At 39.9% G+C, this 16,150-nt stretch overlaps 1 protein-coding gene across 4 annotated transcripts; it reads left to right on the top strand.

The window, feature by feature from the left end:
- Positions 1 to 1,184: 1,184 nt before the first annotated feature.
- On the top strand, positions 1,185 to 11,962 carry LOC110532759 (tumor necrosis factor receptor superfamily member 14). Of its 4 annotated transcripts, none has more exons than XM_090185346.1 (13): positions 1,185 to 1,267; positions 5,222 to 5,340; positions 5,918 to 6,017; positions 6,112 to 6,237; positions 6,359 to 6,514; positions 6,703 to 6,790; positions 6,924 to 7,149; positions 7,276 to 7,365; positions 7,525 to 7,556; positions 9,819 to 10,000; positions 10,471 to 10,551; positions 10,673 to 10,736; positions 11,193 to 11,962. In XM_090185346.1, the coding sequence occupies exons 2-8, from the start codon at positions 5,311 to 5,313 to the stop codon at positions 7,318 to 7,320; spliced, it is 771 nt and encodes a 256-aa protein (XP_090041472.1). In that variant the 5' UTR covers positions 1,185 to 1,267; positions 5,222 to 5,310; the 3' UTR covers positions 7,321 to 7,365; positions 7,525 to 7,556; positions 9,819 to 10,000; positions 10,471 to 10,551; positions 10,673 to 10,736; positions 11,193 to 11,962. The 4 variants fall into 4 exon arrangements, with proteins under 4 accessions (XP_090041472.1, XP_090041475.1, XP_090041473.1 ...); XM_090185349.1 differs by having other exon boundaries at positions 1,196 to 1,267; positions 10,673 to 10,760; XM_090185347.1 differs by having other exon boundaries at positions 1,200 to 4,795.
- Positions 11,963 to 16,150: the final 4,188 nt, after the last annotated feature.

The following is a 16,150-nucleotide window of genomic DNA, read 5'->3' as shown; positions in this document are numbered from 1 at the left end:
AAATCCAGTATTAGTTTGCAGTGTGTTCCGTTATCCTACAGACACGACACATTGTGACATGGTACTTGAAGAAGAAACGGAGGTTATTAATTTGGTACACTGTTTAGATTGAGCACATCTAAGCGAAGTCTTTACTTTGTGTTAGAGTTGCGTAAATTCGAATCTGGTATCAGGATAAATATAACAATGAGTCACCGATTGTATACTATTTATTTTTTATTAGCTAAGTAATAAATGGCAAATGCAACTTCCGTATATAGGTGCTCACTGTAATACCACGCAGGGCAGAACAGAGAACTGACAAGATGTATGTAAACAGTGTTCTTATACTGTGATAGACATTGTCCCAAAACGTCTGTTGGCCTATCACAGTAGAGGCTGGGCGTGGTTTAAACTTGCTCAGCCTATTGCAGGCGCTCAGGCGGGTCCCCGCCTCTTGGCGCTTCTTGGAGTCCTCCCTCCGTCGATGTCTTACTGTTCTGGTATCGCAGCCTAGTTATAACAGTTGCTCAGTTCCTGCTATTGTGTTGTTCAGTATTTTTCCATCTCAGTTAAACCTCGTGATGACCACCCCTCTCTATGCCTGCTTAACCGCAACTTTGTAAGATACAGCAAGTCACACCATGTGCTCAATATTGTTACATACAAACACAAGGACAAAGCATCTGCTGGGCTGTTATTTACAGTTTTGCTACATGCAGGTCACACCATGTTACTCAGTTCTTGTCACACACACAAACAGGCAAGTAGTTGTTTAATCTCATAATGATGCTCCAGTGCACAAATGCAGATACCTCACACAACCAACATCAGATAATATTTAATCATATATATGGTAATGGCAATACTGTGAAATACAGAATCCCACATTTGTCATGACAATATAAACGGATGGATGTGTGGCCATATTATATATTGGCTGATTTGTCGATCTGGAGTGTAGGTCATTGTTTTGAAAGCATTATGAAATGTGATAGTGTGAAATCCTGTATCTCCAGTGACAATAATTCTATAGCCTAGTTATGAGGCGTTCATACACGATGTCCAGATTTTCACAGGCGGACAATTTACAAGTTAAATCATGAGGAGAAATCTATTTTACCATCTGATAAAACATAGGCTTTCACCAAATTGATTTGTATTTCTGGGGTGGATTATCCACTTAAACTGTATAGTGGATTATCAGTAGGTTGCCTCCCACTTTTCGCAAACTTTATCTGGAAAGTCAGAGTGAAAGTAAAATAGTCCAACTGCGAACCAAGACGGGGTAAGATACAGATTATGTGTGTATATGTAGAAATAGCCTACTTAACATGTACCGTGCAGTAACTGAAAAAGAATGACATATTTTAATCGTGATTAATGACTGTATTTGTAATTTTACGACAAGGCTGATCTCTTCCTTTTGTTTTCAATGTCTGTTCTGCCTCTGATGACTCAACTGCTTTTTAATTTGAAAGTGTGGTGCTAAACACACACAAGTGAGAGGTATAGTCATCTGCACCCAATGCAGCTATAGCCTTCAACATATTCTTACCTCTTTGTTGATTTGATATACAGAATTTTATAAGGGAGAAAGTGTCAAACAACAACGCCATTTCTACAAATATGAAAAGATAGAGGGTATGATCATCAAACAATATCAATTTAGATCATACAAGGGAGAAACCTTACCTTATATTCAGGAAATCTTTACATTTTTCAGTTAAGTGCCTGCACCTGCTGTCACCTCAAATTCAAATCCAAATGTTCCGGTTGGGCAGTTCCTGCAAGAACCCCCACAAACTAAGGAGGTTTCTGAGGAGGTCCCACCTCCTTTGGGGTTCTTGGAAGAGCATTTTGGAGGCATTTTTCATAGCCAAGAACCCTGAGGAACTTTTAGGATCTTAGAAGAACGCTTGTTGGAATGCAACATTTTGGAGTGTAGGCGTTCATCGTTATTTTGGCCTGCTGCCAGGTGTATGACATTGCTCCATGCATGGGCAAATTGAACATCTGGCAAACGGCAGAAAGACCAAATCATTTTTTATTGGGGTGGGTTGTTAAAAAATAAAAATAAATTAAATCATGTTTTATTTCTACAAAAAACATGGCCGGTGGGTCATGGGCCTGTTTTCGATTACTTTTGTACAATATCTCTGTTGTCAAAATAATCTATATTGAGCACTTGGCTGACCAGTAGGCAAGACCCCCCCACCCTCCCAAAATGGTCCGGCCCGGTTTTCTGATTAGCTGAGCTGAAGTGGCACACATTCAAAGTCAAACGGGTAACAAAAAGAGTGATACATAGACTTACAAAGATGAGATCCAAGAGCAAGAGAGGGAGTGTGGTGATGTGTCCACTGTTAAGGCTTGGATTCCACCTGCTGGTATGGTGCTAAACTGTTAAGTTACAGACCGGATTCCATAGTTCTATGTGCAGAATATGGAAGTTGTTACAGGCTGGCTACATGAAACATCCACAACTAAAGGATCATTGTGGTATCTGAAAATACACTTATCCTATAAGTATGATGGTGTACTTACTACGTGCACATGCTAAGATAAAGTAATGGGTAGATACCAAACTGGGCCATTGTAGCAAAGTATTTATAAACAAAAAATCAGATCTCTTAAACATTTCATTCATATTCGTTCTATTATCTATACAATAGGCCATAATTGATCATTGATTTTGGCCCAATAGGACTGGCATATTCCCACTTTCAAGGAGCTTTCCGTCTTGATTGTGTTGTTTTGCCTAAAAACCTTTAGGCCTACCTATAGAAATGTTTGAAAACTCCCACTCTCCCAACCAAGTATATGAGGTGTTACACACACATCCTGACTCCTGTGATTGCAGACACAATAGGAGTAGTTATGTCTGTTCTCTCTACTAAATAACCTGGCAGTGTTAATTCCAGAGTCCTACCAAAGAATCAATGTGTGGAAAAAAGAGCCTGGACACTCGCCACAGACGTCTCTCTCCTATAGGAGAAACACGCTGGTGGGCCAAGGATGCTGCTCTGAAGAAGGTCTTTGTATTCTTTGGCGACCTACAAAATGCTCTGTTTGTGGATGTAATTCTCACCTTGATGGTTATTGAAGAGATGGCAGGTCAAAGGCCAACTGGACGTGTCAAGGCCAGAGCATTAACAGAGTCTCTGCTCAAGATACAACACAATCTTCACTGCCCAAACAGTTCTGTCTATATTTGAGAATACGTCCCCTCTCTCCAAGTACCTTCAAACCAGTGGCGTGGACATCCTGACAGAGAGATGGTATTGGGAACACAAGAGGCTCTGCAAAAGAATGTGAGGGACTTGATGTGGAGAGGGTTGCAAACAGCTTCATGCAGTGGTCCACTGACAAGCTGCAAGAACAGGATGAAGACAACGAACTAGAAGTGCAAGCTGAGATGCCTCAGAAGAGAACAAAGAAAAGGAAGACCATGCCATGATACCATGATAGAGATGCAGAGAGGTGCTAAGGTGCACTTTGTCAACATGGATACAGTCACTGAGGACAACTGTCAGCGCTTGCTGACCCCAGGCACGTTCTACACAGACTTTACTCATCTGGACCCCAGCAGGTTCTCAGAGATACAATATAATGGATTGCCCCAGACATGACTTGCAAAACTAAGCAAACTCTTGTTTAAGTTTGACAACTGAGCAGCTGTCAGTACTTTGCAGTGTGAGTTGACTAGTCTTGCCAGTCAAGGGGAGAGACTGAAAACATCAGCAGTGGAGAAGTACACAACCAGGACTGTGAGAGATACCTGCAGATGGACCTGATGAAGAATAAGTGGAGATGATGAATACAAGTTGTTCAACATGTAAGAACTGTGCTGTATGTTGTTGTCAACTTCTACGGTGGTACATCTTGTTGACAGAGGCCTACAGTGTTATAGGTCTGGGGTACAAGTTCCTATTCACCCTGTCTGTCACCCAGGTAGCCTGTGAGAGGAGCTTCTCATCTCTCAAATTCATAAAACATCGACTCAGGAGCACCCTATCCTACAATCTCTTGGAAGCATTTATTCTTGTCAGGATTTGGCCAGGATTGTTCCGGTTTTGGCCACTAAATGCCCCCGTTGTGTTTTTTGACCCTTTTGGTTTCCTTTGTTTCCAGTTATTATTTGCACCTGTGCCTCGTTTCCTTTGAATATATTTAAACCCTTAGTTTTCCCTCAGTTCTTTGCTCTGTGTTTGAATGTTAGCACCCAGCGATGCTGTGAATGTTTGTTGCGCCAGTTGGACGCTCTTGTGGTGCTCTGTTTTTTGTTCTCGTTTATTTATTTTTGATTATCTTTTGAGGCTTTTTCCTGCTGTACCTACCACCTTGTGGATTTACCTTTTCACTTGAAGGATTACATTTTTCTCTTGGAATTACTTTTGACTTTGTGGATTTATATTTTTGCCTGAACTTTCCTTTTTACTTTATTAAAACAGCAGTCTCAAGTACTGCTGTGTCCTGCCTCATCTTCTGGGTTCTGCTGACTATCAGTGGCTCAGTTTGCTAAATGACTTTCTCACACCGGAGACCCGAGTTCGTAACCGGGTCTTGAGAATTCTGATGGCAACTGAAAAGGAAATCCTTATGGTCCTGGATACAGATTATGTCATTGACAGGGTGACAGAAGAACTGCTGTGACACCTGTTGACAAAAGGGTAGGGAGGGCAGAGTGACAGCAGAGGAGAACAAGAAGAGACAGACTGACAACAAAGTTACAGAGTGACAGATCAGAACAAGGTAAATCACAGACAGGGGGACAGTGACAGCAGAGACAAGACTCGGAGGCCCAGTTATAGTGGTGAGTTGTATCTCCAGACTCCAGTGGTGTTTTAACATGTATTTGTTTTAAACATGAGCTGGTTAAAAAAGGAGGAAGACCATGTTTCTTCACTCACTGGGACAGTAAAGGTTGGGAATCTCTGTACTATAGTGTACTACTGATGTTATACACCGCAGGTTAGGAGGGTTAGGTTAAGGTTAGGAAAGGGGTTAGGGTTAGCGGAAATGCTCTCCTAACCTGCAACAATAATACCTTCCTGGTCGTATCTGTATCAAGTGTCAAAGATGGCAACATTCTCTAACTACATTCCTATTTCTGTTTCATACTTCTCAAAGTTGATAACTAGCTTGTTCATTTTTTCTAAAGTGATACAATTCAGTAAGATCATCATTTACAAATTGAAAGGATTATATTTACATATACTAAAACACATGAATTCAACAGGTCAGTTCATCTGGATACTTCAAAACTCCTAATAACGTCACAAATCCAGTGTGTGGGTCTTCCAGTGAGTTGGAGAGGATTGAGGAACGATGGCACAGTTTGACACTTTGATATGGACTGTGAGTGAAACTTTTATGATTAGCTTGGCATGTTTAAAAAACAATTATCAATTGAAATATTTCCCCTATGAAATATAAATCAGTTATTATTTGCCTAATGGTTCTGTCAATTTTAATGAAACCTTTTTGAAAATAGGTGGTGGAGAGATGTACCATTTCACTAGGTCAGCGTTTCCCAAACTCGGTCCTGGGGACCCTAACATTTAGTTTTTTGCCCTAGCACTACACAGCTGATTCAAATAATGAACTCCTCATCAAGCTTTGGTTATTGAAGTCAGCTGTGTAGTGCTAGGGCGACAACCAAAACCTTCACCCATTTGGGTCCCAAGGACCAAGTTTGGGAAACGCTGACCAAGGTTTAGGGTCTAATGTCACACCTTTAATGACGACATGAAAACACCACAGGGCACCACCACACTCACAAAATACTTTAAAAGGGTTCCATATAGTTAGTTTAATTTGATTTGAAACGTGAATATTTGGGTTAGAATTATGTGATCTACTTCTGTATGTTTTATGAACACACCATCAGTTTAGATTTTTGTGATATTTTTTGTGACATTTTCTCTACTTCCAGATACCTATTATATTGGTGTTTGTAAGCATTGGATGCTGTATTGCATGTGGTAGAGCTGAATACAGAATAGGGGATGAATGCTGTCCCATGTGTTCACCAGGTAAGGACCGTCTCTTTACTACATATGAATCACCAGACGTTAATACATCATCAACACTAACAGAAAAACATGACATTGTGATTCTCTTCCCCAGGAAACCATGTACATAGGCATTGTACTGAATTCACCAGCACCAGCTGTGTGCCCTGTGTTGATTCTACGTTCCTTGATGAGCCCAATGGTCTCATAAAATGCAAAGTGTGTATCAACTGTGATCCAGGTAAGAGTGGTCCTGTGTCTGTACTGAAACCCAGACCCAAACACTGATATGTTAGTCTATGCTATGAGGATATGTCAGTTGTAATCTGCATCAGATAATACATGCCATGTTTTCTCTCTAGGTTTGGGTTTGAAGGTAAAGCAGCCATGTAGACCTTCATCAGACACTGTCTGTGGGACACTGGAGGGGTTCTACTGTCTAGACCCAACTAAGGATGGTTGTAGAGCAGCCCAGAGACACAGCAGCTGTAAACCTGGTCAATACATCAACCACACAGGTTGGTCTTCTGTCTCACTCATTATACTAATTGTGTTGTCTTAATTCAATTGAGTCAAGTTGGTAACTTTAGTGTGAATAATAATCATTAACAGTTAATGGAGTTAAAGTGTGAATAATCATTAACTGTAAATATAATATAATATAATTAGTAGGTGAAAAATTAAATGCAATTATATTTTTCTGCAGGAACAACATCTACAGATACTGTGTGTTCTGACTGTACTGGTGATACCTATTCAGATGGATCATTTACATCCTGCCAGCCACACACACAGTAAGTTCACATATGTTTACATACATCAAAAGTTTAAGGTAAATCAAACAATATACTACAGTAAAAATCTACAACAAAACAGAAAGTTGAATGATCAAATTGCTGTCTCAGACTGTTATATTATGTGTTACAGGTGTAAATCCTTAGGTCTTCAAGAACTTAGACCAGGAACTCATTGGTCCAATTCTGAATGTGGACCACAATCCTCAAGAATATATCCTGGAATCATCATTGGTGTTGTGGCATCAGTCCTAATAGCTCTTGTAACAATAATACTTAGAAGGATATTTGTAATTCTAAGGAAGAAAAGAAGTCTAACAACAGTGACTTTTTCTCCAGTGACAGTAAATGCTGTAGAGGTATGTTGATATAATCTACATGTTGAACAGTCACTGTGCTAAGGTTAGCTGAGCAGATGTTATTGTTCTACTTACTCTGGGCTGAACTAGAAATGTTTCATTGAGTAATATGTTTCCTTCTATTAGGCATCGTCAGATTTAGAGGAAACACCAAGCAATGTAGTACAATGAAACAGAAGAAAGTACAGCATCTTGCAGGTGTTAGTTTTGTAAATGGTGAGTTGTCAAGAACTTCAGCCGTATGACTAAAAGTGTATGCTCTATTACTGCACGTTATCAATACAATGATGACAACTAAGATATGATCAAAGGGCTATGAAACTATAGCTTCACTTTCACACGGTCCTTGTTCATTACTGGTTTATTCTCCCACAGATTCAAGCTCTTACCTCACTCATCATTACAAGGTACGTCCAGATTCTGTACACTGTGGTAAATGTGATCTACATTCAATTGTTTCTTGAAGTTGGTTTCTGGCATATTACTGTTGCTAAGTAAGATTTTATGAGGGTTGCCAAATTGGAGTAAAACACTGTATTTGTCAGTGTTTTTTGTGCACTAGTATCCCAAAGTATTAAGTGAAATCAAACATAGAAAACAGTATTGGCAGCAATGAATGAAAAGGCTACTATTATATTATAATTATTTCGGTGACAACCTGGTTGATTAATAATATTGGGTTGACAATGCAGATAGTCCGGGCTGCCATTTGATTAGCTGTTCAGGAGTCTTACGGCTTGGGTGTAAAAGCTGTTCATTAGCCTTTTGGACCTAGACTTGGAGCTCCGGTACCGCTTGCCATGCGGGAGCAGAGAGAAGTCAATGACTGGGGTGGCTGGAGTCTTTGACAATTTTTAGGGCCTTCCTCTGACACCGGTTAACCAATGCAAATGAATAGGGAAACATTCAAAGCTTATTAATAGGACAACGTTTAGCGTAATTGGGAACACATATGGCGCGGGGAGTAGTCAAAGGATCCTAGTCAGGCTATTGTTTCAGAGAACCTGTAGGGCTTCATGTGTATCAAATCTGTAGGCGATAGTGGGGTAAATCAATGAGAAATATAGCTGAAATGTGCAGGCTTTGTCATGATCTGTGATCAAAATAGACAGGGGTATTTTTGGTTCCGTTTAGGCTATAGGTTATGGTTAAGTACGCAGCTGCACTGAAATGAATAGCCTGATTCAATGCGATTCTCCTGAATAAAAATCTGTTCAACTGTTTGGTCTATGGATACCGCTTCTATCGTTTTGGTATTTTTGTATAGGCATAGCCTACCACTAATATTCTAAATTGCGGAGACTAACACGGAACCCGAACCGGCTGCGTGCCTGCGCTATCATGCATACATGTATTTTGTCCCCCACACCAAACACGATCACGACACGCAGGTTAAAATATCAAAACAAACTCTGAACAGGCAACCTGTTTGGTCTGGTTAGCATGTTAGGCCTACCAAGAACCCATGTTGAGGGTGAGCAAGACATTCGATAGTCTAGTGGACTATGCAGAAATAATTGCGGAATTCATTGTTGAAGCCTGTATAGCGCTATATACGTATAATCTGGACTGTTTTTACTAAGGCTTAGCAAACAAGGGGTAGCATTTGCTTTTTGCCCATTTCTATAGCAATAGTTAGTCCTATATCCTTACATACCCACTCAATTCAAGCCCTGCTTTTAACCATAAGACATCTCAGTGATTGTGTCTGTTAAACAGGTGAACTTGTGTTAAACTGGGAACTCTGGGGACAGGACAAGGACAACACTAAAAGGCCACTGAACCCACACGTGGTGCCTGCATGATACACTCAACCCACACATGGCGCCTGCACGATACAACATTAGAATACAAGTAGTACTAATCATTAAGGTGGTTGTCAGCATGACTTTCAACTGCACAATATGCATGAGTTCAAAAACGTTCTGCTGAGTTTGCCCTAGAAAATGTAGCCTAGATAGTATCACTTCTTTATGTCCCTTGTGAAACCGGTTCTACTACTAGCAAGTAAATACACTTCTCTCCACAGTTCTAAGGAAAACACATTCACCCAAAACAACTTTTTACTGAATTACCATAGACATATAATTTACAGTTGACAGTCTTAACATCCCCCACAAAACACATAGTTATAGCATACGACTAGATGCAAATCATCGAACTGAACAAATAAAAGAGCAATAGACTTTTAAACCGTCCTCCTCCCTAACATTCCCTGTCATACAACAGTACATAATGGTTTCACTCTGAGCTGTAGGCCAAGGTTTCCTTCCTCGTAAAACTCCCCCCTCTTCCTGTTTTCAATCTCTACAATCAATGGACAAATGTATTTACAATTAAATTAATCTAATCACGATAAAACTATTCGCAGTTTAGCAGTATTATTATGATGAATTTGTCAGACTACTAAAACAGTAAACAATGTAAATCTATGCCTGCAACCATTGGGTACTTTCCACTCTGCCTAACAAGTTTCATAAAACAACTGCAGGGACTTTCCTAGTCAAATAACAAACTGGAAGGGTGAAAACAAATACCATAATGCTTTCTCCTGTTTAGATCAATGACAATGAAAGGAAGGAGAGAGGAAGCCACTGTAGACTATTGAGGTGTACCTCTACAGTAGGCTGTGGCTGCCTTGTTATCAGTCTTGTGTTTCTCTCCCTCAGGAATGGCAGACCAAGGAGCTGCTCTCACTTATGACTCCACTGTCTGATGAAGGAACAAAGCCGCTTGATGACAATGGATCCTCCTCAAAAGGTCAAAGGGCAGACTAACCTCTCAGGCAGTAACATCCCAGTCTGCTTCAGTGGTCCAGAAATCAGGAGCAAACCAAGACTCAGCTGGATAGGTATGACACAGACTCAGAGCTGGATTCATAAGAGATAGCATTATCATAATCAAACCCAGACTCGGAGATGGATAGGTAAGAGAGAGGAGCATCATAATCAAACCCAGGCTCCGAGCTGGAACACCTCTTGTTATACACTACACTTATGAACACAAGGTTGTCTGTGAGAAAGAAGTTTTATATTTAATTCAAGCCATCACAACTTAATTAACCTTCCCACAGGCAGTTAAGATGGAATGTTATAGATGATTATCTCATAGAACAAAACTCCTAAGCCTGTGTTTACCACAGACCTTATTTTCTACACTCATCCAAAAACCCTACCAAACCGCTGTTCATTTCCCCATAGGCTTCGTCCAACGAACCATGGTGGAGTTAGTGCCTACAAGAAGACGCTATTGCTATTTCTCTCTGTAGTAGTGTTGTATTAACTAGGCTTATTGTCCTTGTCCTGTGTGTGTATGAACCAGTGATGATTCGCTCACCCCCTGCCATGTCAGCTGACCAGGAATGAGGCAAGCCGCCTCGTTACCCCCGAGACTGTCTGGAGGGTAAGATACAGAATATAGGTCTCTCCATGGGTGGGAGATGGATATTTAAGCTAATCAACACTCCCTTTATTTTACTGACTTGTTGAATGATTGATCCATTGATCCTTTCATCCCTTCCCAGCCTTCCTCTCCTCTGAGGACCCAGTGAGGGTGGAGCACAGTGAGACACTTCTACAGCCAGAGAGGTGAGAGGTCACATGGTTTAGATGGTAAATATTTATATCACATAAGCAAAAGGGAATATGTTCCATCATCTATGTTGATTTACATCAGTGAAATTGTCCACTGATTCATGTAGTTTCTCTCCCCTTTTGACAGTTGATTTCCTCTCAGGAACCCACATCTGTTCTTTGTTATTCTCTAAGTAATTTGTGTAGCGTGTACATTTCCCCACTCATTCACCCTGTCTCTTTACATTGATTGTACATATTTGGTGGCCTAATTGCATCCAGACTGTCAAATTCTGAACACAATGCCCATCCTGGCAGATCTGAACCTAATGCGAGCACAATGGCCTCTCACACTAAGTCACCTTTAAGTGTCGGGTGTAACTGAGTCCATAGATGCTCCATATCCATTACTTTGAGTGTTTTATATACATAGCATGACTAAATATGTTTATTTCTGTGTTGCACTGGCAGTCAAGAAATGGAACAGCAAGGCCACAGAACATGACATACGCAGAGCTGTGGGAGACCACCTGAAGCATAGGTAGAGACAGGGGAATTCCCCTTTACCACGCCACCACCAAACACCTTCAACAGGCTTGGTCTGTTTGATCCATTTGTTTGTTTCAGTTTTCAGTAGTTGAATCATTTGACGCATTGTTGATTTAAAAAAATTCAACAAATGGATTGGTTTTAAAGGTGATACTAAACTTATATACCATGCACAATTTTGACATAGTGGAAGATATCCTGAATTTGTACCATCTTTCATTCTAATATGGACCAAGATGTATGTAGCTTTTGCAGATATTTGTTCATTAGTTTTGCAAGAGTGTTTGGTCGATCATTGGGTTCATTAGTTTCTCAATATGCCATTGATTAAAAGAGTAAGAATTTGACGCAATATCCAACCCAAAATATAAGCTTGTTTTACTCCATTGTTTGCAAACAATACAATTGTAAAAAACAAAAGTCAGTTTGTTGCATAAATAATGACAATTACTAAATGTTACTTGAAATATCAAAACCGAATTGAAACGCCTTTGATAAAATTTAATGGCAATAATTCAGTTAATGGTAAGGCATGGAATAATGGACGTTTGAAATATGAGCAGGTGATGATTCGAGTCATAGTTCTTCAGTAGTGGAATAAAGACAATTAGAACAAATGTTGTACAGAAATACTGTGTGTAAATACTGGCGTGATGTATGATTGTTAATAAAATTGTCCATATACCAAAAAACATTATACTGCGTTCATGTGTATAGGCTGCAAGTACATTGAAATTAAGTTGTTTTCAAGTCGTTGAAACTTTCAACCAAAACTAAACGGAGATTGGACGTCGGGCATAGTCTTTTCAACTACATTTTGCTAGGTGGGTATAGCCTGCTACATCTTCCATCCTCTCAGGCCAGAGAAAGAATGTGTGAATTAATGGTTGGATCAGAATCACCATTATAATCATTGGCCATTACAGAGAATTAGGTAAAACCACAAGTCCAAATACTTATCTCCATCCATTACTAATTTAGGAAAGGACTGGTTTTAACTAGCTAGCTATCCACCGGAGGATAAAGACAAGATTTATTTTCAGTTGAAGCCAAATCCAAACTGGCCTCCCTTGACAATTGTTTTGGGTGTACCAGAACCATTCACAGTTGAGCTCAGTCAGTTTAGGTCAACGCTAAACTACTTTTTTATACTTTGTTTGCTAGCCAAATGCTCACTGGCTTCCCTTGCATTCAGTGCTACGGGCGGCAACAATGTAATACTTATTTTGACCAGCTACACAACTGAGACTGAGGCTCAGTTTCGCTCACTCAGATGCTTTCCCGGTGAGCTACATTCAGCCTCTTGTGAATTTAAGGAAATTTCTGAAACACAGAGAGACAAAATATAAATTATGAATTTTTTTGGGGCATTCCATTGTTTGGGGAAGCCTGGCTTTCCTTGGCAGCCATGAATATATGCCACTGGGGGAAATCAGATTTTTGACATTTTGATGCCAAATATATAAAATATATGCAACACATTTTCCTCCAACAGGTGGAAGTGCCATTGCTACACACAACCAATAAACAAAGCATACCTACTTTTGGCACTTCAATATCATGGTTTACGTTTGTAGTAATAAATAGACTGTCAATCTCAACAAACAGAAAATACATCCCTCCCTACCTTGTAGGCTTACCCAGTACCGAATGCTTGCCTTGACAATTTCCGAATGTACACATACAATTACATAGATACAGGCACATTACAGAGCTACAGATGGAAAAATGCTTATCTAAAAGGAGTTTAAACAATTCTTGCAAGCTTGTTTGGCTGGTAGCTTATGATGGCTTAATCACAGTTACACAGACTTTTGGCCTCCCATCCTATTCTAACCAGCTCTCGCCCGCTTTGTATTCATGTTACCTGATGAAATTGTTGTATAATATGATCTTGTTGCCATCTAATGCACATTCAGATGTCATAAATCAACACTGCAGAGCTCTCCCTGTCCTCTGGCGTGCCTTGACTGTATAGATGTTGATGATATCTGGAAATGTGCTTGTACACCTTGGCCCATCTACTGTTGCTAGCCCCAACTCTGACTTGTGCTCTGATATTTGGTTCACTGATTTCAGCTCTCGTAAAAGCCTTGGTTTTCTGCACTTTGAAAGTGTGGGTTAAATTAAACAATTAAAAAGACAGATCAAAATTAATTTAAGTTCCAAAAATGCTTCCTTCCTGAATAGAGTTGTACAGTAGCCTGCATATGGTCGTGCCAACATTCTTCTCATCTTAGTCTATTACAATATTACAACTTATATTAAATTCCCCTTGTGTGCTTTTCACTACAGCCAAACTCTGTTATTCTAAATTTCTATTAAGTTTTGTTTTACTTCAATGAAAAAGGCCTCCATCTTTGCATTCAATGGTAGATAGTCTTGGTCAAGTCCCCTGATTCGCTCTCTCTCTCTCCCCAGCATCAGGCGCACATGAGCGCAAGGCATGAATCGTGAATTAGGGGTGTAGGCCATGATAGACAGCCTCTCCTGAACAATACGGCCTGCTACAATTTTATTTATCGGCTTTAAGTGTTTTAATCGGCCAAAAGCTGGCAATTACCAGCTAAGGGAAACCCTGGTTTGCCATCAGATTTGTGTTTCCATCAAGTCGACTTGTTGCAGATAAAAGTCTGTGAATGAATTAGAGGTTACATTCCCGTGTACCGAATAAAAAAAAAAACACAAGTAAAATGTATTTCCATAGCATTTTCAATTCCAGGCCTACTGATAGTTTTGTCACATAGCATAGGTAGTCTATAGAGAATGTGCCCATTCTGGTATTGGCAAGCTCGCTCTACACAATACATTTTTCAGTGTTAAATCAACACTGCACTAAATCAGTTAATTGTAATACTACCCCGGATAACATATCCGGGGTAGTATAAACTCTACAGAGTTTAAAAAGCACTCTGATTATAGTGTTACATTTTTTGTGTTAATGTGAAACTCAGTAGTGTAAAAAAATGAACACTGCATTACAGTTCCTAGTGTCACTCAAATGTTAACGCTTGGAAGGAATTAACACTCAGTGTAATTTATATTCAACACCTCTGGTTAATCTAGAGTTAACTCTTTTTATTAGTGTTAACATTTACACTTCTGGTTACTCTGTCCAGTGTAAAAGCAATGCTTTTTTTGGAATTACAAAATAATGATGCATCATGTCCCAAAAATATGTATTTACTGCTTCAAATATCAAATTGTAACATTTGTGCCTAATCTTAGCACATACTATAACAACAAAGGCAATCTGTCATGTCAAGAGACATGGATTCTGGAATGTCTCACTTGAAGTAACTGGCCAGTGAAATCTTCCTTTTAAAAGTTCATATTCTGTTAACTCATACCAAAATAATGATGTTGACTTATCCAAAACTGGTATGTGGCCAAAGAATAACTTGGAGAGAAAAAAAAATCTAGAACGCTTGCTATGATGGACGGACTATCACTGAGGTTGCGCTCCAGTCAATCAGCAGTCCACTTGCATTAATATTTGTAATGACCGGTATGTAACCAACCAACATTACAACATTGAAGAGCTGCTTTTAACATCCTTAATTACCAGGTTTTAGAAACTATTTCACTCAAATTCATATTCATCCGTAAATACTGGGCAGTTACTTTATGAACTAAACATGTTTATATTTCATAAAATAAACAGTAAATCAAAAATCAAATAACAAGCACTGGACAAATACAGTGGGGCAAAAAAGTATTTAGTCAGCCACCATTTGTGCAAGTTCTCCCACTTAAAAAGATGAGGCCTGTAATTTTCATCATAGTTACACTTCAACTATGACAGACAAAATGAGAAGAAAAGAATCCAGAAAATCACATTGTAGAATTTTTAATTATTTAATTTTTAATGATTTAACATACTTGGCTGTATGCCTAGGGTCGTTGTCCTGGTGGAAGGTGAACCTTTGCCCCAGTCTGACGTCCTGAGCACTCTGAGCAGGTTTTCATTAAGGATCTCTCTGTACTTTGCTCCGTTCGTCTTTCCCTCAATCCTGACTAGTCTCCCAGTCCCTGCCGCTAAAAAACATCCCCACAGCATGATGCTGCCACCACCATGCTTCACCGTAGGGATGGTGCCAGGTTTCCTCCAGATGCGACGCTTGGCATTCTGGCCTAAGAGTTCAATCTTGGTTTCATCCAGACCAGAGAATTTTGTTTCTCATGGTCTGAGGATCCTTTAGGTGCCTTTTGGCAAACTCCAAACGGGCTGTCATGTGCCTTTTACTGAGGAGTGGCTTCTGTCTGGCCACGCTACCATGAAGGCCTGATTGGTGCAGAGATGGTTGTCCTTCTGGAAGGTTCTCCCATCTCCACAGAGGAACTCTGGAGCTCTGCCAGAGTGACCATCGGGTTCTTGGTCACCTCCCTGACCATGGCCCTTCTCCCCCGATTGCTCAGTTTGTCCGGTCAGCCAGCTCTAAGAAGAGTCTTGGTGGTTCCAAACTTCTTCCACTTAAGAATGATGAATGCCACTGTGTTCTTGGGGATTTTCAATGCTGCAGAATTGTTTTGGAACACTTCCCCAGATCTGTGCCTCGACACAATCCTGTCTCAGAGCTTTAAGGACAATTCCTTCGACCTCATGGCTTGGTTTTTACTCTGACATGCACTGTCAACTGTGGGACCTTATATAGACAGGTGTGTGCCTTTACAAATCCTGTCTAATCAATTGAATTTGCTTCAGGTGGACTCCAATCAAGTTGTAGAAACATCTCATGGATGATCAATGGAAACAGGATGCACCTGAGCTAAAGTCTCATAGCAAAGATTCTGCATACTTATGTAAATCAGGTATTTCTCTATTTCATTCTTAAAACATTTGTAAACATTTCTACAAACCTGTTTTCGCTTTGTCATTA

This window comes from Oncorhynchus mykiss, chromosome 9 (assembly GCF_057628025.1).
Source record: "Oncorhynchus mykiss isolate SJ-2025 chromosome 9, ASM5762802v1, whole genome shotgun sequence".
Lineage (NCBI taxonomy): Eukaryota > Metazoa > Chordata > Actinopteri > Salmoniformes > Salmonidae > Oncorhynchus > Oncorhynchus mykiss.
The sequence above is the reverse complement of the archived record's forward strand: the minus strand, read 5'-3'. Positions and strand labels throughout refer to the sequence as shown.